General features: G+C 44.3%; 11 protein-coding genes across 11 annotated transcripts; 3 read left to right on the top strand and 8 right to left on the bottom strand.

Annotated features, from left to right (window-relative positions):
- Positions 1-3: 3 nt before the first annotated feature.
- On the bottom strand, positions 4-1,588 carry V1512DRAFT_256818 (NADP-dependent oxidoreductase domain-containing protein). The gene is made up of 4 exons (XM_066915099.1): positions 1,272-1,588; positions 1,161-1,219; positions 1,031-1,113; positions 4-977 (listed from the first exon to the last, which is right to left on the bottom strand). The coding sequence occupies exons 1-4, from the start codon at positions 1,289-1,291 to the stop codon at positions 114-116; spliced, it is 1,026 nt and encodes a 341-aa protein (XP_066774416.1). The 5' UTR covers positions 1,292-1,588; the 3' UTR covers positions 4-113.
- On the top strand, positions 1,554-3,558 carry V1512DRAFT_219063 (uncharacterized protein). The gene is made up of 2 exons (XM_066913650.1): positions 1,554-2,183; positions 2,229-3,558. The coding sequence occupies exons 1-2, from the start codon at positions 1,894-1,896 to the stop codon at positions 3,412-3,414; spliced, it is 1,476 nt and encodes a 491-aa protein (XP_066774415.1). The 5' UTR covers positions 1,554-1,893; the 3' UTR covers positions 3,415-3,558.
- V1512DRAFT_232521 (copper amine oxidase) lies at positions 3,441-5,822 on the bottom strand. Its single transcript, XM_066914012.1, has 2 exons — positions 3,879-5,822; positions 3,441-3,826 (listed from the first exon to the last, which is right to left on the bottom strand). Exons 1-2 carry the CDS (start codon positions 5,777-5,779, stop codon positions 3,610-3,612), a joined length of 2,118 nt encoding a protein of 705 aa, XP_066774414.1. The 5' UTR covers positions 5,780-5,822; the 3' UTR covers positions 3,441-3,609.
- A 713-nt stretch (positions 5,823-6,535) lies between these two features.
- Positions 6,536-9,828, bottom strand: V1512DRAFT_256814 (uncharacterized protein). Its single transcript, XM_066915098.1, has 4 exons — positions 9,430-9,828; positions 8,016-9,373; positions 7,639-7,965; positions 6,536-7,586 (listed from the first exon to the last, which is right to left on the bottom strand). Exons 1-4 carry the CDS (start codon positions 9,630-9,632, stop codon positions 6,565-6,567), a joined length of 2,910 nt encoding a protein of 969 aa, XP_066774413.1. The 5' UTR covers positions 9,633-9,828; the 3' UTR covers positions 6,536-6,564.
- Positions 9,829-10,088: 260 nt separating this feature from the next.
- On the top strand, positions 10,089-10,538 carry V1512DRAFT_245119 (uncharacterized protein; the record flags this gene model as incomplete). The annotated part of the gene is made up of 2 exons (XM_066914356.1): positions 10,089-10,444; positions 10,490-10,538. The coding sequence occupies 2 exons, from the start codon at positions 10,089-10,091 to the stop codon at positions 10,536-10,538; spliced, it is 405 nt and encodes a 134-aa protein (XP_066774412.1).
- A 31-nt stretch (positions 10,539-10,569) lies between these two features.
- V1512DRAFT_15393 (uncharacterized protein) lies at positions 10,570-12,268 on the bottom strand. The gene has a single exon (XM_066913051.1). The coding sequence runs from the start codon at positions 11,874-11,876 to the stop codon at positions 10,662-10,664; it is 1,215 nt and encodes a 404-aa protein (XP_066774411.1). The 5' UTR covers positions 11,877-12,268; the 3' UTR covers positions 10,570-10,661.
- Positions 12,269-12,356: 88 nt separating this feature from the next.
- V1512DRAFT_200423 (uncharacterized protein) lies at positions 12,357-12,809 on the bottom strand (the record flags this gene model as incomplete). The annotated part of the gene is made up of 2 exons (XM_066913189.1): positions 12,357-12,520; positions 12,566-12,809. 2 exons carry the CDS (start codon positions 12,807-12,809, stop codon positions 12,357-12,359), a joined length of 408 nt encoding a protein of 135 aa, XP_066774410.1.
- Positions 12,810-13,133: 324 nt separating this feature from the next.
- Positions 13,134-14,778, bottom strand: V1512DRAFT_256807 (branched-chain alpha-ketoacid dehydrogenase kinase). Its single transcript, XM_066915097.1, has one exon. It carries the CDS (start codon positions 14,728-14,730, stop codon positions 13,390-13,392), a length of 1,341 nt encoding a protein of 446 aa, XP_066774409.1. The 5' UTR covers positions 14,731-14,778; the 3' UTR covers positions 13,134-13,389.
- A 112-nt stretch (positions 14,779-14,890) lies between these two features.
- V1512DRAFT_256805 (uncharacterized protein) lies at positions 14,891-15,760 on the bottom strand. Its single transcript, XM_066915096.1, has 2 exons — positions 15,337-15,760; positions 14,891-15,284 (listed from the first exon to the last, which is right to left on the bottom strand). Exons 1-2 carry the CDS (start codon positions 15,577-15,579, stop codon positions 14,973-14,975), a joined length of 555 nt encoding a protein of 184 aa, XP_066774408.1. The 5' UTR covers positions 15,580-15,760; the 3' UTR covers positions 14,891-14,972.
- V1512DRAFT_256803 (Oxo-4-hydroxy-4-carboxy-5-ureidoimidazoline decarboxylase) lies at positions 15,739-16,657 on the bottom strand. The gene is made up of 2 exons (XM_066915095.1): positions 16,078-16,657; positions 15,739-16,027 (listed from the first exon to the last, which is right to left on the bottom strand). The coding sequence occupies exons 1-2, from the start codon at positions 16,555-16,557 to the stop codon at positions 15,965-15,967; spliced, it is 543 nt and encodes a 180-aa protein (XP_066774407.1). The 5' UTR covers positions 16,558-16,657; the 3' UTR covers positions 15,739-15,964.
- A 186-nt stretch (positions 16,658-16,843) lies between these two features.
- On the top strand, positions 16,844-18,062 carry V1512DRAFT_232502 (DNA/pantothenate metabolism flavoprotein). The gene is made up of 3 exons (XM_066914011.1): positions 16,844-17,133; positions 17,191-17,413; positions 17,462-18,062. The coding sequence occupies exons 1-3, from the start codon at positions 16,915-16,917 to the stop codon at positions 18,055-18,057; spliced, it is 1,038 nt and encodes a 345-aa protein (XP_066774406.1). The 5' UTR covers positions 16,844-16,914; the 3' UTR covers positions 18,058-18,062.
- Positions 18,063-18,076: the final 14 nt, after the last annotated feature.

Below are 18,076 nucleotides of genomic sequence, written 5' to 3'. Positions count from 1 at the left end.
GCTGTAAGTTTTAATTTATATTTATTTAATAAACCTTACTTTGTGTACACGCGGCTCAACCATTCAAACGTAGCATTAACAAATGTTTAAAATCTAGAACCTCCCTGACAAGCTTATCTATGACCCATAATCTTGCGGGGAACATAAGGTTCTTCTAAAAATTTGACTTCGTCTGGTGTAAGACTTTTCCCGTTGGCGCTGGCAATCTGATCCAAACGCTCAACGCTGTTCACGCCCACGATCGGACTCGTGACTTTTCCCATGACCCAAGCCAGAGCGACGTCGCTCATAAGCCAGCTCTTGTCCTTCGCAATTTTTTCGACACGGTTAATGATTTCGATTGTTGCAGGTTCGTTAGCCTGTTCGTTGATGGTTGGATTCGACTTCAAAGACTCCTTTCGAATCGAGACGGCGGAAAGAGGCCGGGCCAGATGACCACGCGCAAGAGGACTCCATGGGATCAAACCGACGCCGGTCATGTTACAGTACGGAATGACTTCGCGTTCTTCCTCACGATATAGCAGATTGTAATGATCTTGCATTGAAATGAACTTGGCCCAGCCGTTCTTCTCAGCTACGTGCTGAAGAGTAGTGAACTGGTAGCCCCACATACTGCTAGCACCGAGATATCTGACCTTACCAGACCGGACAAGATCATTGAGCGCGCACATGATCTCTTCAGGCTCGACCGAGTTGTCGTATCTGTGAATTTGCAAGACATCAATGTAGTCCGTACCCAGTCTCTTAAGCGAGTCATTCACCTGGTTGAAAATAGCGGCACGAGACAAACCAGACTGGTTCACAAATTGACGACCTTGCGCTTTCGAGGCGTCGACCCGCTTAAAGCTAGTCTTATCAACCAGGTTAAAACACTTAGTCATGATGATCAGTTCCTCGCGAGGAATGTTGTATTTCTTCATGGCCGCGCCGACAATGACTTCCGACTGACCGTTGGAATACATGTTTGCAGTGTCCCACTATATTCTCAGGTTAGTCACTTTAAGACAATCGAGAATACGCCATGGCTTACAGTGGTAATACCGAGATCATATGCTTTCTTGAAGATAGGCAAGGCCTCGGGCTCGTTCAATACCCAGTCAGCCCACTCCGACGCTTAACGAGTTAATTGAATGAGCACGAAACAAAAACTTGCTACTCACATCCGAAAGACATGCAGCCCAAGATTGGCACCGAGACACGAAGACCAGATTTTCCTAACCTGGTTCATGATTAGCCTAGATTAACCAATTGAGAATCAAAAACTTGCTCACTTGCGATATTCGACAGGCATTGTGTTTTTGCTATAAAATTCGACTATGCAAATTACTTGGAGGAATAATTGGTTTGTTGCGGGGTCCGGATTGACTCAGCCGTACAAACCCATTAATGGCTTAAAGCACTGATGGCAGGCTCCAGAATATCGGAGTTAAACAGTGTGTCAACGAGACGTCATTAGTAGAAACAACTTAAACCTCGGAGTTTAGCTGCGACCACCAGAGCACGACAAGGCGCCAACAGTCACCGCAAAACTGAACGGTTTTTCATTTATTACAGTTCAATTGCGCACTCATGACAGCTGTAAATGGACTTCGTAATTGAAGCATTTTGAGGCGGTCACTAATCTGGGGCCACTGTAAATAAAGAGTTTGGAATTTAAACCTTATTACACATTTTGTTTCTCATCCCAGCGCAATAAACAAATCGCGTGCTTAGACGGTCTATCTACATTGTAATATTTGTGCAGTCACTACCTGAACAGAGCAATTCAATTTGTTTTTTTGAGATATCGACGTAGTAGAAGTGCAATTGAGTTTGTTTCATTATTATTTATTGCCAAAATAATCGCTCATTTCAGTCAGCAGAGGTTGCAATATTACATACACTATTATAGACATGGCCGGCATTCTCAATGGATTGACTTACCCTCCAACATTATCGTCCGAGCAATATTTAAATTTAGTTTATGCGCTCAGAGACTATGCACTTTCACACGGTTTAGTCATTCGTGCGCCCGTCGCCATAACCAGCGAAGATGAGGCTTCGTTCCACGTTCCACTGACCCTGTTCCCATCTCCGTTCCCAAAGGCATCGTTCGAACAGGCTAAAAGTTTACAGACGCTGTTTCAGGAGTTGTATGTCAAGGTTGCTGATGATTCTGAGTTTTTGACTGGAATTACGAAAGAGTACGTTTATCTTTATGACCGTTACAGCTGAACTGACGAATTCAGACTGGCAGATGTCGATGAATTTATGCACGATTTATGGAAACTTCACTTAGAGGTTGAGGAAATCACAGGCGGCGTTCCCACTCAACCCCTGACACTGGGGCTGTACCGGTCGGACTATCTTCTGCATGTTGCATCTAATGCACCAGCTTCAATCCGACAAGTCGAGTTCAACACAATTTCCGCTTCTTTTGGTGGTCTGTCTAGTAGAGTACCGAAGTTGCATCGATTTTTGAAGAAAGCAGGCATGTACGGCGACGAGTCATCGATCGTGACTCCAGAATCAAATCCCGAAAACTCGTCTGCCCAGGGCCTCGCGAAGGGTCTTGCGGTCGCGCACAAAGCTTACGGCGTCGAGAGCTCGGTCGTGTTGTTTGTCGTGCAGCCGGGCGAGAGAAATGCGTTTGATCAACGCTGGTTAGAATACTTTTTGCTAGAAGACCACGGCGTGATTTCGGTCAGAGCGAGTCTAGTTGAGATTGCAGAGCACGGAAAGTTGGACTTGAATTCGAAAGTGCTTAGCTATAAGGGCATTAACGTGGCTGTTGTCTATTACAGAGCTGGATACACCCCAGTAGACTACCCCACCCCTGAAACGTGGCAAGCCAGAAAAACAATGGAACTGTCAAACGCAATCAAATGCCCGACTTTGGCGACCCACTTTGCTGGTTCCAAAAAAGTACAGCAAGTTTTAGCCGAAGACAGTGTTTTGGCAAGATTCATTCCGTCGGAATCTGACCGCAAGAGACTGCAGAGCACGTTTGCAGAAATTTTACCTGTAGACGACTCTTCACTTGGTAAGCGCGCAAAGGAGCTGATTGCGACCGTGCCAGGCAAGTATGTGCTCAAGCCACAGCGCGAAGGTGGAGGCAACAACGTGTACAGGGAGAAAATTCCCGGATTCTTAAGAGAGCTTGGCGGCGAAGACAAGTGGAGCGGGTACATTCTCATGGAACTGATTGAGCCGCCGACAGATGTTACAAACTCAATCTTGCGGGCTGGCAAGGTCTCGTCCGGAAAAGTCACGTCTGAGCTCGGAATCTTTGGCTGCACGCTCTGGGATACGACAACACATGAAATTAAAGAAAATTTCGAAGCAGGATACTTACTGCGGACGAAGTTTTCGGATTCGGAGGAAGGCGGTGTCGCGGCTGGATTTGGTAGTATAGATAGCGCTTTGCTTATTTAGTTTGCATACAATGCTATAATTTAATGTCAAAATAGATCAATGTCATATTCTATTTGCTATAAGATTGAAAATTCATAGTTAAATACTCAAATAATCAAAGATGAATAATACGATAAAATAGTCAAAGGTATTCTTGATTGTGTACTCATTCTTACAGAACAATATTAATGTGTTTCTTGTTACTCGTATTTAAATTTACTTGCTGCAGCAGCTAGACTCAGCAAGCTTTTCAGCGCTGGTTTCACCGAAGGCAAGTCGCGAAACCTTGTCGGTGAGCGACTCAACGACGACGGACTCGCCGAGCTTCTTGGCACCAGAAGTAGTCATGATGTAAGAAGGAGGAACGTCCAGAGCAGGATTCTGGAGGAAAAAGTTACGGGGACGGAGGAGGAGAGACATGGGCTCCGCAGGCCTAGAATCGTTAGCAACTAGTCCTTTGATAATTGACGAAAAATATAACTTACATGATTGGGAAGTCCTCAGGAGCAGGGAAATGAGTAAGACCGAATGTGTGCCACAGGACAACATCAGTGTTCTCAATGTTTCCAGTACCATCACCGATCCACTCAGGAAGACCGCGGGAAGGCTCACCAGAGGTCTGGGGGACGTACTTGCCAGCGGGGTAGAACTGACGGTCGACGTAAGGAGTGACATGGACTGTATGGCGAGCGAATCCAGCACGCTTCCAAACCAAAGATCCTTCCTTGGGCAAAAGAAGAGGAGTCTCGTGTGAGACAAGCTTGTAGGAAGCAGGCTTGCCAGAATAAGGATGGATCTTCTTTGGGTTGATCATATCCCACGAACGCGAAGTGGCTCCCTCGTAGTCAGTGATAGCGTCGTTGACAGTCTTGAAAACAGTAGCTTTGGGGAAGAAAGCGTTTCCATAAAAGTTCTCCTTGGATCCGACAGGAGCAGCAGAAACAGCTGCATCGACCATCTGGATCGAGTTCTCAACTCCATCAATCATTGGGTTGATTCTCAAGCTGAACAAGTGCTGGTGGTTGTGGGCAATGACACCAGGATAAACTCTGGTTCCGAATCCACCGGTCTCCTCACCATCGTTGATAGCATAGGTGTTCAGGATTCCAGTGAGCTTGATTTCGAGCTGGATAGTACCGTCCATATGGAAAATCCAGTAAACCATGTACTCGTAGTTGGCAGCAGTGAAGATCTGGGAAATGATCAGCTTGACACCACGGGCCAAAACGGAGGTGGCATAGTTGTCACGGAAATCAGAGTGCTTGAACAGGACTCCGTCGTCCTCCTCGTGAATGCAGATAGCATTTTTGACAGTGATGGGCTCACCGTTACGGTCGGGGAAAGCAGCATCCATGTAGTGAATGACACCCTTGCAGTCACAGCCAAGAGCAAGAGAATTGGTCATGTAGCCACCACCATACTCACCGAGATCGAACGCGTGCTTGCGTTGGTGAGGGTGGTCGGGGCAACCGTATGGAACAACCATCTCGGCAAGTGAGATACGGTAGAAAAGAGGACGAACCTCACCGTGATCGTTGTAGGTAATGTTGTTAAGCACAATGCCCTCACGGTAGTTGAAACCGACGTGGAGCTTGAAGTTTTGCCATTCAATTTCACGGCCGGAGACCTTGAATGAAACACCCTCTGGTTGCTGAACGATGATGGGCTTAACATCGGTTCTGTATCCACCGAGTTCCTCAACAGCCTTAGCATGGAAGTTGGCGTGCTTGGCCTTGCTCACAGGTCTGCGAACGTTGGGGATATCAATAGCAATGACCTCGAGAGTCTCTGTGTCGAAAATAGGGCAGAAATCAAGAGGATGGGAGTATTGGGAGTCATCTTCGTCAGATCTGTAATACATAATAGCTTGCTGAAGACGACGTTCAGTTCCGAAACGTTCATCGTAACCAATGGTCCAGGGATCACAGTAGACCTTATCCATCTCGTCTGCTGAGATACCAGAAATCACGCACTGCTCGATAACTGAAGGGACGCTTCGGATGACACGTTCGACTTTGCTCAAGTCATCAATGGTAAGAATAGGCTGAACACCGGTGACCAGTTCGAAAGAAAGAACTTTTCCGGCGGTCAAGTCAAGCAGACCTTCCCAAACACCAGAAACACCGGCTTCAAGGGCGACAATATCGACCTCACGGGCAGGTACAGAAGTCTTCTCAGGAGCAGCGCTCCAGGCAAGAAACTCAGATTTACGGGGGTCAGCGAGGGAGATGACATTGAAGGTGAGGTTCTTGTCTGGATAGGCGGCCTTGACGATTGCGGCAGCTGCTTTGATCTCAGCTGCGGACAAAGGATCCAAAGGATGATCAGCAACAGGTGCAGTTGAAGCACGAGTGTGCGAAGTGATTTGAGAGAGACGTTCCAACATAGTAATCGATGTAAGACGAGTCGTGTAGAGAGACAAAAAAAAAAAAAAAAAAAGGCTGTGGAGTTGAATGGGAATATAAAATGTGAATTGGACGATAGGTAGTTAGGCTCTACGCTAACTTAAATAGGTAAAATGTTCCCAACTTGATAATTGGCATAAATGACAAAACTCGTGCGCATTTATCTACTTAACTGTACTTAATATAGTTACAGATTTGACAATTTGTATTTCTATAGTATATTTCTAAATATTTTTAAATTGACTCTACAGCCAGTATTTATCTGTGCCAATATTGTTTATATTTAATTATGTTATGATAAGAATAAAACAAGGCCAAGCATAAACAAAGCACATCTTTAAGCCAACTCGAGCCAGGCTAGAAAAGTGGCGTTCATGCTGAATAGAAATATTCTATTTGAGTCAGTGTTAACCTATAGTGTAAAAATAATAATAACAATAACAGTAATGATGAGAATACTACTAATAATAATATCAATATTTACGTCGAGTTCTGGCCGATATACAAATCACTTATTCAACAGCTCAAAACCAACACAAAATTGTCAATTAATTAAAATAAACAGAAAAAAATAAAATGCCTAAATCAGCATCAAAATCCCTTATCGGAGGCACATGCGGCGCTCATGAACCCTGCTTGGAAAAATTAATCTTTTCAGGGGTCAGACTGACATGTCAAGTTCCAATACCGACTCCCCACAATAACAATAGTGTAAACTTTAATTCTACACAGTATAGTTACGAACATCATTTCATCTTACTATTTACTATCGTACACATCTCCATTCAGCAAATATACACCAACTAGCACTTCGATCCGCCATTACCAAGCCACGCCAGACTCCAACTTCGTTAATTGAGACCAACGCCTCTGAAGTTATCGGACCATTAACACTGTCCAGATCTTCTTTACGATTCAGCTTTGTAAGTTTGTTTGATGGCGACTGAATAGCCATCTTTGCTAGCTTCGCAGGAGAATACACTGGCGACTCAACATTGTTTGAACATTGCCTAATGTCAAATACATATGTACTGCCAAACAGAAGATCACTGCATTGAGGTTGCGCGATATACAAATCATAGCGTAATGCCTGGGGCGTCGGTAGCCGTCTCACAAAATTAAACGGGCATGTAGGACCAACGTTCGACACGGCTAGTGCGATTGCCAACGGATATGGATTTTCAGTTACCGATTGCAACAATCCTCGTCGTCCAGCGTACACTTTCAAAACACCCGAATTCTCATTTTCTGGTAACGTCGCCTTAATCCGAAAAAACCGTCGTCCGTGAGTCCAGTACGGCTGTGCAAGACATGGAAATTTCAAATCTTCTCCAGATTCCATGAAATCGCCGTCTGCATCAACACAAAACCCCCGCACCTCAATTTCGGAGACGCAGTCAACGTCGAGCGGTACCTGTACATCAACTTGAACAATGTCTGTTTTTGAAGTCCGTAATAACGAATTGTCGAATTCAGACAAGAACAGATCGTACTTGAACATACCCGGGCATATTGACGGCAGTTGAGAAATCATTTCGTGCGATAGAGGTGGCACAAGATGCTGATGCAACCTATACCGCGGAATGTGCGAAAATATCAATTCACTGGGTTTTGCCAAAAAGTAAAAGTCTTCTGCAGTATTGTGTGAGCAATTGGTATATTGAATCCGGCGAGGATGTGTTGGACAAGCAAGTGACGCATCAATAAGCCTCCATTCTCCGTCAACAATTACACCGTTCCAAGCGTGATTGACTCTAGGTATACTGCCTTCAAGAGCCTCACCGGGAACTATTTTGGTCAGTGTTTTGGCAACAAAAATCAGCATTTGTAGTGCACATACTTCTTAGATATCCCTTGATGAATTCACATTGAATTTGCAGTAAACCGCACATTTCTTTAATCAAGTACGCAAGCTCATCCGAGCTAGCCCTCTTTGACCTGAAAATCCGACTAGCATCATACGACGGTACATAGTAGTCGTCATCAAACAATAATGAAGAGTGTTGCCATATTATTCGTTCGGTGCAGAAAGTAAAAATGGCCCTCAACTTTTGAATATCTGACTTGTATGGCCGACATAGTACTGTGAGTGTAAACGATGATAATGTCGACAGCGACGGTATTGACAACGCTCGTACTGCCTTGTCCAGAGTCACAAAGTTTAGTTCTGAAGAGGTTAGTCCCGCCCAAATTTCGAATAACATTTAACCAACTTACTAGATACATCCATCCCGTCATACACAACGTCACCATCTGCACCCTCATCTCCTTCTAGTCTCTGTTCCATAATTTCAAGTGGATTGCTAACCACGAAGCCTTGCAATTCTTGCCGCCTCCGTCTGTCTTTCCGCTCATTCTTGCTAATTGAACGCGCTCTGTGCATATCCGTCTGTACTTGAATCCATTGCGTAGACTGCGCACTCTTGGGCTTGTTCACAGCGGATTTCTGCTCCGATGAGGTATATGAAATCACACTTGTATGAGCAGTAGAATTAGTTCCACGACTCAAGGAAGCAGAAACATGGCTTAATGATGCAGTAGACATTGACGTGACTGACCTTCCGCTTGAAGAAAGTCCACTACCAAGCTCGGCCAATTTTTTTAAAAATCCAGACTTTTTAAGTTTCAATGGACCGAATGATGGCTCTGTTACGACTTGCCGCTGCATGTTTCCTGCTGACAGAGACTGCGTCAATGGCTGCTGAACCGGCACATCCGCGTCAGCTGTTGCCATTCTGCTCATAGCTTTCCGTCTCGCCAAACTTCCCGCTGACGTTGCACTTGTGTCGCTGAACTCTGTTGGAGCAGAACTGTAACTGCTAGATGTTGCACCATTAGAGACAGTCGAAGTTGATTTTAAACTGTTCATTCTTGTCAATGATCTGAACCTGAGCAGACTGTGCTTGCGATTTAGTTGAGACGATGCCTTTGACTTGGTATCGCTTTGCTCATCAGTTTGTTCGTCGTATTCAATCTCCCGCCTTCTGAGTCCCAAAGTACTTTTTGGCCGTTTTAAAGATAATTTTCGGACAAAGTTAAGCGTGTTATATGTACTATGTGTGCTATGTTTGCTCTGCGCTGTTGATGGTCGTTCTATTTCACGTGCAATCTGGAACTGTTTAAGCTCTTCAGTGTAATATTTATAAAGCGCATCTTCCTCTTCTTGCTCATTCATTAACGGTACCGGTTCCTGTAGTGCAAGTTCTTCTTGAGAGAAACTCATCTTGTCTAAACTTTTCATAATGTTCTCCATAGCCGATTTAAGAGGTGTTCCTGTGTTCACTATCTCTGCGCAAACCTCGTTACTTGATGGTGCACGCATTGACATAGTCGATTTTGGTCGATACAACACCTTGTGCGGTGGAGGCAATGGTGGCGGCGGTGCGTCATCAGCGCTGACATGCTCGTCAGCATCCGAGGAATAGCCAAAATATTCGCGGTCGTACGTTCCTGTTTCATAATTGTACCCACTGCTCCGGAACGTGGCTGATTGCACCGATGCCCGCGAAGTTGATCGTATTCTGTACACCGGCTGCTGGCTATGATCCGCTGACTTCTCTGGCGGTGAAGAGTTTCTATATTGTTATTAATACAAAACTTGAATATGCACATTTCCAACAAAACCACGTACATGACTTTAACAAAATTTGACGGGAAATTTCCAGCGGTTTTGTTCCGAACAAGTTTCCCAAACCACCATTCCCCGTCTCCAGAATTGAGTCCTTCGATAATGTCGCCTTCCACAAACCCAAGATCTCCTTCTTGCTCAGCCGACCACGAGTAAATGGCTTCGCACATGCACGGAAAGTTCACGTCATTTGCCGCCGACGACATTTGTGAAAATAAAACGCGTCTTGTTTTGATCGAAAACTAAGGCTTAAATCGCGTAAGTGTCATACGCCTGGATATCGAAAAACAGTAGGAAATATAAAAAAAATGCTTAGGAGTATCCAATATATAAGAAAGCTGTAATCAAACCACAATACTTGTTTTGGGTGTGTCTGTGCCCTGTTCCAAAATTATGGACCCCTGCCTCTTCGATTGTTTATTGACGCTGCCATGGCAACAACGTCAAGCCGCAGTCACGTGATTATATAAGCACAATAAATTGAGTTTGATATTTAAACCTTACCCGATGGCTTTAAACGTATCTGCATAGATTAGACACCGATGTTGGATTCAAAAACTTCAAAATCATGGAATACGCTGTATTTTGGTACGACAGAGCTGCCTTTTGTATAATGTGTTCGGAATTGCTAATTCAGGTCATTCTGTAGCTATGGGACTTTAATGTCCGTCAACGTCGTGGCACGTGTACTGTATGGAACTTCAGAACTGCCATCCAGCTGCACTCTCACGCTAGAGCCTGCAGTATTAGCAGGCTACCGTCGGTCGGGCTTGACAGACGAACCGTATCCGGCGGTCATTGCAGACCCGAATGGGTTTGTTACGGGAATGCTGGTCAGACACGTTACGCCAGAACAGTTACAGAGGTTTGACGAGTTTGAAGATACCGAATACAGCAGACAGGTTGTGTCGGTGAAGTCAGTTGCAACTGGGGTTGCCGAGGACGCACATTGCTACATCTGGGTTGACAGCTTAGAACGATTGACAGGCGTTGACTGGGACTTTGATGAGTTTGTGAAGTATGATTTGTCAAACTTTATGCGAGGTAGCTAATTACGGTTCAGAAACGGATATTCCGAATGGATGGATAGACAAATGAAAAATTGCAGCTGAAAACTTTGGACAACATTATTGTAACATACTAATATAACAATGCATAATAAACGCCATAGACAATGCAGAAACACTACAGAGCACCAACAATACAGTCAATGTTACAGAGACAAAAAATACAGTTCAGCATGACCTGGTCAGACGCAAGTTCGTACGAGCGTTGGTCTCGCTATCAGTCGAATCTGCCGCGATTTCAGCACGCGCACTCTTCGCGTTTCGAATCTTGGCTCGTCGCGAGGCGCTCTGCCTACCAGATCTCTTGCTTAAATTAGAATTCACAGTCAGATCAGAAGTATTTACAGTCAAAGCAGGACGCGCAGTTTGCACGTCTTCTTTCGCAGACGAAGACTTGCTGTTGGTCAACTTATGGAAACTTAATGCACGTCGATGTCCGCTCGGCGGACAATTACCAACAGCAGATTGGCCTGCTGCAAGCGTAGACCTTAATGAATCAGAAGAAGGTGTCGGAATAACAAGAGAGCTCTCTTTTGCGTTCTCTTGTTTGCTGGCATCGACAGTTTCAAGTATCGCTTCTGATATATCCTTTGACGACTGCATGAGCAACACATACTCAGGAGATCGAGGGACGGCAAGCGAAGCCTTTTCTGCTCTTGGTGTAATGTCTGGAGATGATTGCAACCAAGGAGTATAATTCTCCTTTCGCTCGGAGAAATTGACATATACTTCCTTTCGCCCTAGAATACTGCCATCCAAAGCATCCTTTGCACGTGCTGACTCGTGTGGGAACGCATAATTCACAAACCCGAAACCTCTAGATATGTTCGAGTTTGGAAATCTCGACAAATAGACAGACATCACATTGCCGTACGGGCTGAACAATGCCTTCAAATCATCTTCGTTAGTGATGATGTTATCGTCCAGGTTTCGGACACACAGATTGCACGGATCTGCCTGTTTCTGCTGATCCAAATGCGATTGTCCGTCAGCAATAGATGGTGGCTTACTCACAGTGTATCTCCTTGCAAGATTAGTAAAGTTGCGACGACTGTGAGAGGAAACTGTCTCATCATTGGACCAAGGCTCTCCGTCATTATTCTCGCCAATGAACGCACTATCCAGCTCATTGTATGACACAGTTCGGGATCCCACCGAATGCTGATTAAAGTTCACATCGTTGTAAATTGCCTGCTCAGATGCCTGACAGTAGTATTCCGGAGGCGGTGGACAGTACGATGCATAGTCTCCAGCCGAGAGATTCCAGTAATTAGGATGCATGGCCAACGGGTAATCGTACTGGCCCCCATATGACGGCATTGGCGCATGAAGTGGATACATCACTGGGTGAGGAGCAGAGCCAGGCTCTTGAGCCCAGTACATTAGCGGAACGACTACCTGTGGTGGCTGAACTTTTGGCTTGACTTCTAACGTGAAGCCCTTATAATCAACCCCATCGAACTCTGCGCATGCCTTTTATCTTTGTCAGTCAAACTAATACGTCACAGTCATGTTATTACCAATTGTCCAAGTTCGGGCGACGCCATCAATACGTCACCAAATCGGAGTCCATTCGGATTCGAGTAGTCAAAAATAATTAGGCTTGTTACTTCCCCGACTTCGGAAAACAAATGATACAAATCTTCAGGTGTGACAGACAGCGGGATATTTGATACCTCCACAAGCCTCGAGAACTGAGGCTCCTGGTGCCTGAATGGGGTATGAGTCCTAGAAGGCGCATATGAAACTTGTGGGGTAGACGGTTTCTTGGACCTAGTGCTACGGCTAGTACCTTTTTGGTTGCGAGGTCTAGCTATACTATTATATCTGTTAGCATTTAGTGAAGTACAGAACAAGAGCAAATTACACTCTGGATCCTGCTATCAACATGCCATCAAGCCCAACTAGGGCCCGAAGAGCAGCCGCTGGCTCCTTAAATTTAACAAAAGCGTAATGATGCACATCCGCTGCATCAGAAGAAGTACTAGCTGGCGCAGATTTGCGCTTAAATACACTCTCGACTGGTCCTGCCACTTTGTTAACATTTGAAATCGACAAGCACTTGTACAAACCAAATCGTAAACAAATGTCACGAAGCTCCATATCTGTAACCCCTGGGTTCAGATGTCCGACATAAATCACATCCTGCAGCTCTTCAGCAGACGGTTTAGTGTTCGAACGCTGCCAGCCAGACCTATTTTGTGAACCACGGTCAATAGGAGACTGGCCGCGTCGCGAATTGGTTGAAGATGCAAAATAGTTATGATGAAAGCGCTGATCATCGTCATAGCCATTGTCTTGACTGCTAAATATCATATTCAATTCATGCAAAGATGTCTTTGGAGGAGACCTAGACCTTCTTGTCAAAGTGCTGTATTGCGACTGTACCCCTGCCAAATCAATGCCTTGCAGGCGCGATACAGTTGTCGGCTCTAAAGACTTAAAATTCATTGTTTAAAACCAAAATACAGCACTCGTTATAACATTTAGAGCTAATACTGACTGTAAGTAGCATAGAACGTGAGTGGGAAGAATGCAGTCGGACAGTATTGAAATAGGCTGCGACATGTCTGCGGCTCATAATTTAAGTTTACTGCCCGCATCATTTTGGCGCCGTTTCCGGTGGAAGATGAGTAATGAAGACACGATAAATCCAATTTATTGTTATATTTACACGCACTTCGATGCATTGTACCTGCCTTCTTTGAATCAACCGGCCAGCCAAACTCCATCACCAAATAGCAGAAAATCCGAAAAAACTTATGCTCATGCATTTTTTAACTCTGGAAGATGCTCCCAGCCGTCGTATGTACCAGTGCAATGCTGACGTGGAGCCTAATACTCTACTACTTTTGTCTGGGTATTTTGTTTCAAATGACATCAGCCATGATGTAGATTAGATGTTATGCGTTTCGACAAAACTGTTCTCGTTGCCAAGTTTAGAGAGATGCAAAAACACGTCGCATCCATATCCTTCGATGGACTTAATTGATATACTACCACCCCAGAACTCAGCGTAAATCTTGCTCATGGGCAATCCCATCCCGAGTCGCAAAAGTGGCGATCTGCTCGTCAGACTTGCAAGACTGCTGATGGGCTTTTTTTGATCTGTCGCCTCGGCAACTGAAGTCTCTAACTCCTCAATAATACCTTCAAGAACAGGGACTTGCTTGAAGTTCTGGTGTCTTGTGGCACTCCTTGGTCCTTTAGCAAAACTCCACAAATACGGAATAATATCTTGCGGCATTCCACCCGCTTTGTCTGAAAACCGAAATATAACATGCTCTGGAGCATCCACAATAGTAACCAAAATGGGATCGATGACTTTTCCAGTAGCTTTATATACCTCCACTGCACCTTCAAACGTATTTCGTAAAATCTCACCAATCATGTATTTCAAATGGCTCTCCACATAAGCAAATTTCACCGAAATGTCGCCTTCAAACTTCAGTTGTGGTAAAGGTACGTTGTCATGAAGAGACGATGCTAGCTTTCGCGCTAAAGCGTCACAATGCTGCACAATACTCTCTGCTCCGCATTGTAAAAAGCCTTGGTTAACTTGCCCTAACGAATTCTTGCGCGTCCCGTGAATGTATGCATCTGTCATGGCGATGTGCTGTTCGGTCATGACTCGCCTCGATATTCTACTGCGCAGCATCGAGTCCATAAACTTGTCCATCCTGCTCTGTTCTATTTCATCTGCACACTCTATAACACCCATGACTAAGTGCGGAATTACTGCCGTGTGAAAAGTCAGCAGCTCTCCAAGGACGTCACAAAATCGGGCATTGTCTTCCATGGTTTTGATGATTGGAAACCTTCGAATTGCATTGAAGGAGTCGTAGTACAGCTCATACACACTAGAAATATGAGTGTTGCGTACTATGACATACGGCAAGCTTTGCATATCGTGAATCCGGCGAGCCATACGCGTTGGTATCTCTTGTCGAACAAAATTCGCTGATTGTATAATCTTATCATCTGAGAGTTTTCTGCCAAAATAAGCAAGTTGCTTCAAAGAGACTGGCCGAATCGGACGAGAAGCATAATCTAGAAGTGTTTGATTTTGATAGAAATGCCGTGACGAGACCGTAGACGGTGGCATATTGCTGTTGTACCTCGACAATATGACTGATCTGGACTTTTGCAGTCGTTTACCGCGATTCGCGCGACATAAACATGTCTGTCCATGTGAACTACTCCATGTACGTTTGACTAATACCTGTTTGAACTCCATGGCCTAGCTCTTGCTAGTAACGAGACTATAGCTAATAGTGGAGTTGTGCCTTGGTATAGATCATCTCTCTGTGGATTTCTCAAGAAACCTAGTACTAAACCCTTGCATGTGTCATTTCAAGTTTCCAAGCCTAGAGTCATAAAGGCAGTCTGTAGGTTAATTTCTAATTGACACTTATATTATTACAAAATGGTAGTAAGATGTATTTACAGTGATATAGTACATGTTCCAGCCTTGTTTGCTCATTTGCTCGACTCATTGGCGTTGTCGTCTGTTTCAACAAACAGAGGTTTCCGAACTTTTGTACGAACCAACCACACGTCCTCGCTACTTCCATTTTTAAGATCTGCTGCTACTTTGTTTTTGTAATATTCATAGACCTTCCGTTCCTTAACCTCATCTGTTTCCATTTTGATAGCCATGCAGAATTTGAACATATCCCAACGGTCGTTGCAATCTCGAATCGAACCGTATCTATAAACATGACGCACCTGACCACCAATACTGTAGCACTTTACTAGCTCGTCAAATTGTTGCGTGCATGACATCTCTCGCTGGCATGAAAATAAATATATCAATCTTGTAAGACGCTTATTCTGTACTTACGGGATACACGTCCGCGGGGGACACGACAGTTTGAGGGTCAATTCTAGGCTTTTGTCCGAACCCAAGAAGGTCCAAAAAATAAGAGCCTTGTTTCGTGTCCGCTGCCCCAGCAGGTCTGTTGGGAATCTGTGATTTGTCGGCATTCGTACTTTGAACATGCTTGTCTGCGCCGTCGACATCCTGAATCCACTCAGATATTGACTTGTCAAAGTCATCACTATCTGACTGTAACGAGGACGGCATGCTAAAACCTTTTGATTAAGGCGAGTGTGTGTTGTACACTTCTTGGGGTATGACGATACGTATTCGAACGACACTCTCGAGAGCTCATCAAGTTCTTTCAATTAAGGTTTAAATGGTAGAACTTAAACTAAATTTATGAGAACAGTATTTCAATCATACATGCTCTTCAAACCAAGATTTATACGTATTAATCATTGGCATTAAACACATCTAGAACATTAATTTATCTTTATTCGTTGGAGTTGATTCAGTGTTATAAATTTCAGCTTTAAAGTCCCAGACAATCCATACTTATAATTATAAATACAGCAACTCATCCATGTACTTGTTTGTGCATTGATTCGTAAATCAAATCAGCTTTTGGTATTAAAAACAGTCTCTCGCATTAATTGAATGCAAAAATGGCGCCAAGTTTCTTAGCTCGATCAATTGCAATATCACACATGGCCTAATCATCTGTAAGTCAATGATCTCGTTCTGTTACTCAAACACACTCACATTTGCAGCTTCAATTTTCTCAAGCTCATACTCACCTCTCTGAATTCGTTCTCGCATATCCTTCATAATTAAATCCCGCGACCGACCATTGACGAACACAACGTATCGCAGTCCAGGAAATTTCTTTTCATATTCCGCATTCAATTCTGCCAAAGCTTCAGATTCGCTCTGCAAACTAGCCTGCTCTGCAACAGAATGGCTGGACTCAATTTTGCGCGCTCCTAATCGAGGATGAGCAGCAAGAATATCAAGTAAAACTTTCATTTGTTTTGGATCAGACGCAGATTCAGAAGCGAGATTCAATAAAAGTGCCCGCGAATGTGCAATAAGCTCTCCATAAGACATCACAAAAGAAAACTCCGGAACAATCATTTTTTCAAGCTCAGTTGACCGCTCAAACAGATGAGTGATTACGGTGATCCGCTCATCTTCAGTGAGTGAACGGAACAAAGTGGCTTCAGGAAGCATGTAGTCTGTCATTATTTTCAGATTTAGATATAGTAGTCAGTGGTGAGCAGTGACATTGCATCCTGGAAGAAAGACGGTGTTGTAAATATATACGTCAAAAATCTTTTTAAGCCCTTGGGACAGAAACACTGGAGAAGGCCGATAGGGTAGATCAACGCTCGGTTGACGCCGGCGCCGCACTATTTTTTGGCGTGCGGCTTATTCCATAGTTCAAAATCACACAAAAAAACCCGAACCCTTCAATGAAGCAAAAAGTAATACGCCGCACCTTGGCCGAGGTGACACTACAGACCGGTAAACTTTTTAGACCCTCGTTCGCATTGTTTACTGTGCTTACGCGTATCACTAGCTTGCTTCGGTTTTTAAGTCATGGACTCACACATTCCGGCACCTCCCACTAGGAGACTATCTACAGGAGCTCTGAAGAATGCTATTGACCGTTCAACTCCATTGTTACCACCGGCACTAGAGATTGACGAGCACAACTACTTCGACAACAATGAGCCACCGGAGTATTTAGAAAGTATGGCAAAGACTGCTGAAGAATTTGTCAGATTTCATTCAAAAAATCGAATAGTTCTCGTAACGGTAAGTCGCACGCATTTGAGTTCTCTTACGTTACTATGTTCTTACATAGTGCTTTAGTCTGGAGGAACAACTGTGCCACTGGAGAACCAAACCGTAAGGTTTATAGACAACTTTTCAGCTGGAACTAGAGGTGCAACATCAGCTGAATACTTGCTGGAGAATGGATATGCCGTTATCTTTCTACACAGACAATTCAGTTTGCTGCCGTATTCAAGACATTACTCACATTCAACCAATTGTTTTTTGGATTTCATGGAGGAGCGCGATGGCAAGGTTGTTGGTACGTATGGCTTTTATCTGCTGCTATGCGTGTGCTAAGAAGTGACAGTTGATCCACAATATCAATTAGAAATGCTCTCGGTTCTACGGAAATACCAACATGCTAAGAGCCAAAACCTTCTGCTTCTTCTTCCATTCACTACAATTAATCAGTATCTTCACACACTACGAGCTCTAAGTGAGATTTTACAGCCAGCGCGGTCGCGTGCTCTGTTCTATCTCGCCGCGGCCGTCTCAGACTTCTTTGTGCCTCCAAGCAAAATACCGGAGCACAAGATCCAGTCGAAAGCCGGCGGCAGCAAGCTCACGATGATTTTAGATCCGGTTCCTAAGTTTTTAAATCGTCTTGTGGACCATTGGGCGCCAAGTGCAATGATTATCTCTTTTAAATTGGAAACTGATTCTGAGATACTGCTGAGCAAGGCCCGCCAAGCGCTGGACCGATACTCACATCAACTAGTGATTGGAAATCTTTTGCAAACCCGGAAATATGAAGTTGTTTTTGTCGAACCTGATTTACCAGAGGTGTGGATCCGGCTGTCCAATAAAGAGAATGCTGATAGCATTGAGATTGAAAGCAAAATTATACCAGCGGTGATTGAGCGGCACACAGCATGGATAGAGAAATCCAAAGATACAGAATAGCTTACACAATTGTAACTCT

This window comes from Lipomyces arxii, assembly GCF_038497795.1.
Source record: "Lipomyces arxii strain Phaff 12-163 unplaced genomic scaffold V1512scaffold_1, whole genome shotgun sequence".
Taxonomy (NCBI): domain Eukaryota; kingdom Fungi; phylum Ascomycota; class Lipomycetes; order Lipomycetales; family Lipomycetaceae; genus Lipomyces; species Lipomyces arxii.
This window is presented reverse-complemented; position numbering and strand designations above follow the sequence as displayed.

What these genes read in the sequence shown, in the direction of transcription:
- V1512DRAFT_256807 (XM_066915097.1), bottom strand. Translation starts at nt 14,730, where the DNA reads ATGGAGTTCAAACAGGTATTAGTCAAACGTACATGGAGTAGTTCACAT.
- V1512DRAFT_232502 (XM_066914011.1), top strand. Translation starts at nt 16,915, where the DNA reads ATGGACTCACACATTCCGGCACCTCCCACTAGGAGACTATCTACAGGA. An exon ending in ATCGAATAGTTCTCGTAACG is followed by an intron (nt 17,134 to 17,190) that starts GTAAGTCGCACG and finishes ATAGTGCTTTAG; the next exon opens with TCTGGAGGAACAACTGTGCC. An exon ending in GCGCGATGGCAAGGTTGTTG is followed by an intron (nt 17,414 to 17,461) that starts GTACGTATGGCT and finishes AAGAAGTGACAG; the next exon opens with TTGATCCACAATATCAATTA.
- V1512DRAFT_15393 (XM_066913051.1), bottom strand. Translation starts at nt 11,876, where the DNA reads ATGTACTGGGCTCAAGAGCCTGGCTCTGCTCCTCACCCAGTGATGTAT.
- V1512DRAFT_256805 (XM_066915096.1), bottom strand. Translation starts at nt 15,579, where the DNA reads ATGCCGTCCTCGTTACAGTCAGATAGTGATGACTTTGACAAGTCAATA. An exon ending in CCCCCGCGGACGTGTATCCC is followed by an intron (nt 15,285 to 15,336) that starts GTAAGTACAGAA and finishes TTTTCATGCCAG; the next exon opens with CGAGAGATGTCATGCACGCA.
- V1512DRAFT_256803 (XM_066915095.1), bottom strand. Translation starts at nt 16,557, where the DNA reads ATGACAGACTACATGCTTCCTGAAGCCACTTTGTTCCGTTCACTCACT. An exon ending in AGAAAATTGAAGCTGCAAAT is followed by an intron (nt 16,028 to 16,077) that starts GTGAGTGTGTTT and finishes ACAGATGATTAG; the next exon opens with GCCATGTGTGATATTGCAAT.
- V1512DRAFT_256818 (XM_066915099.1), bottom strand. Translation starts at nt 1,291, where the DNA reads ATGCCTGTCGAATATCGCAA. An exon ending in ATGCCTGTCGAATATCGCAA is followed by an intron (nt 1,220 to 1,271) that starts GTGAGCAAGTTT and finishes ATCATGAACCAG; the next exon opens with GTTAGGAAAATCTGGTCTTC. An exon ending in GGGCTGCATGTCTTTCGGAT is followed by an intron (nt 1,114 to 1,160) that starts GTGAGTAGCAAG and finishes TAACTCGTTAAG; the next exon opens with CGTCGGAGTGGGCTGACTGG.
- V1512DRAFT_232521 (XM_066914012.1), bottom strand. Translation starts at nt 5,779, where the DNA reads ATGTTGGAACGTCTCTCTCAAATCACTTCGCACACTCGTGCTTCAACT. An exon ending in CCTGAGGACTTCCCAATCAT is followed by an intron (nt 3,827 to 3,878) that starts GTAAGTTATATT and finishes TAACGATTCTAG; the next exon opens with GCCTGCGGAGCCCATGTCTC.
- V1512DRAFT_219063 (XM_066913650.1), top strand. Translation starts at nt 1,894, where the DNA reads ATGGCCGGCATTCTCAATGGATTGACTTACCCTCCAACATTATCGTCC. An exon ending in TTGACTGGAATTACGAAAGA is followed by an intron (nt 2,184 to 2,228) that starts GTACGTTTATCT and finishes TGACGAATTCAG; the next exon opens with ACTGGCAGATGTCGATGAAT.
- V1512DRAFT_256814 (XM_066915098.1), bottom strand. Translation starts at nt 9,632, where the DNA reads ATGTCGTCGGCGGCAAATGACGTGAACTTTCCGTGCATGTGCGAAGCC. An exon ending in TGACGGGATGGATGTATCTA is followed by an intron (nt 7,966 to 8,015) that starts GTAAGTTGGTTA and finishes TAACCTCTTCAG; the next exon opens with AACTAAACTTTGTGACTCTG. An exon ending in CATCAAGGGATATCTAAGAA is followed by an intron (nt 7,587 to 7,638) that starts GTATGTGCACTA and finishes TGACCAAAATAG; the next exon opens with TTCCCGGTGAGGCTCTTGAA.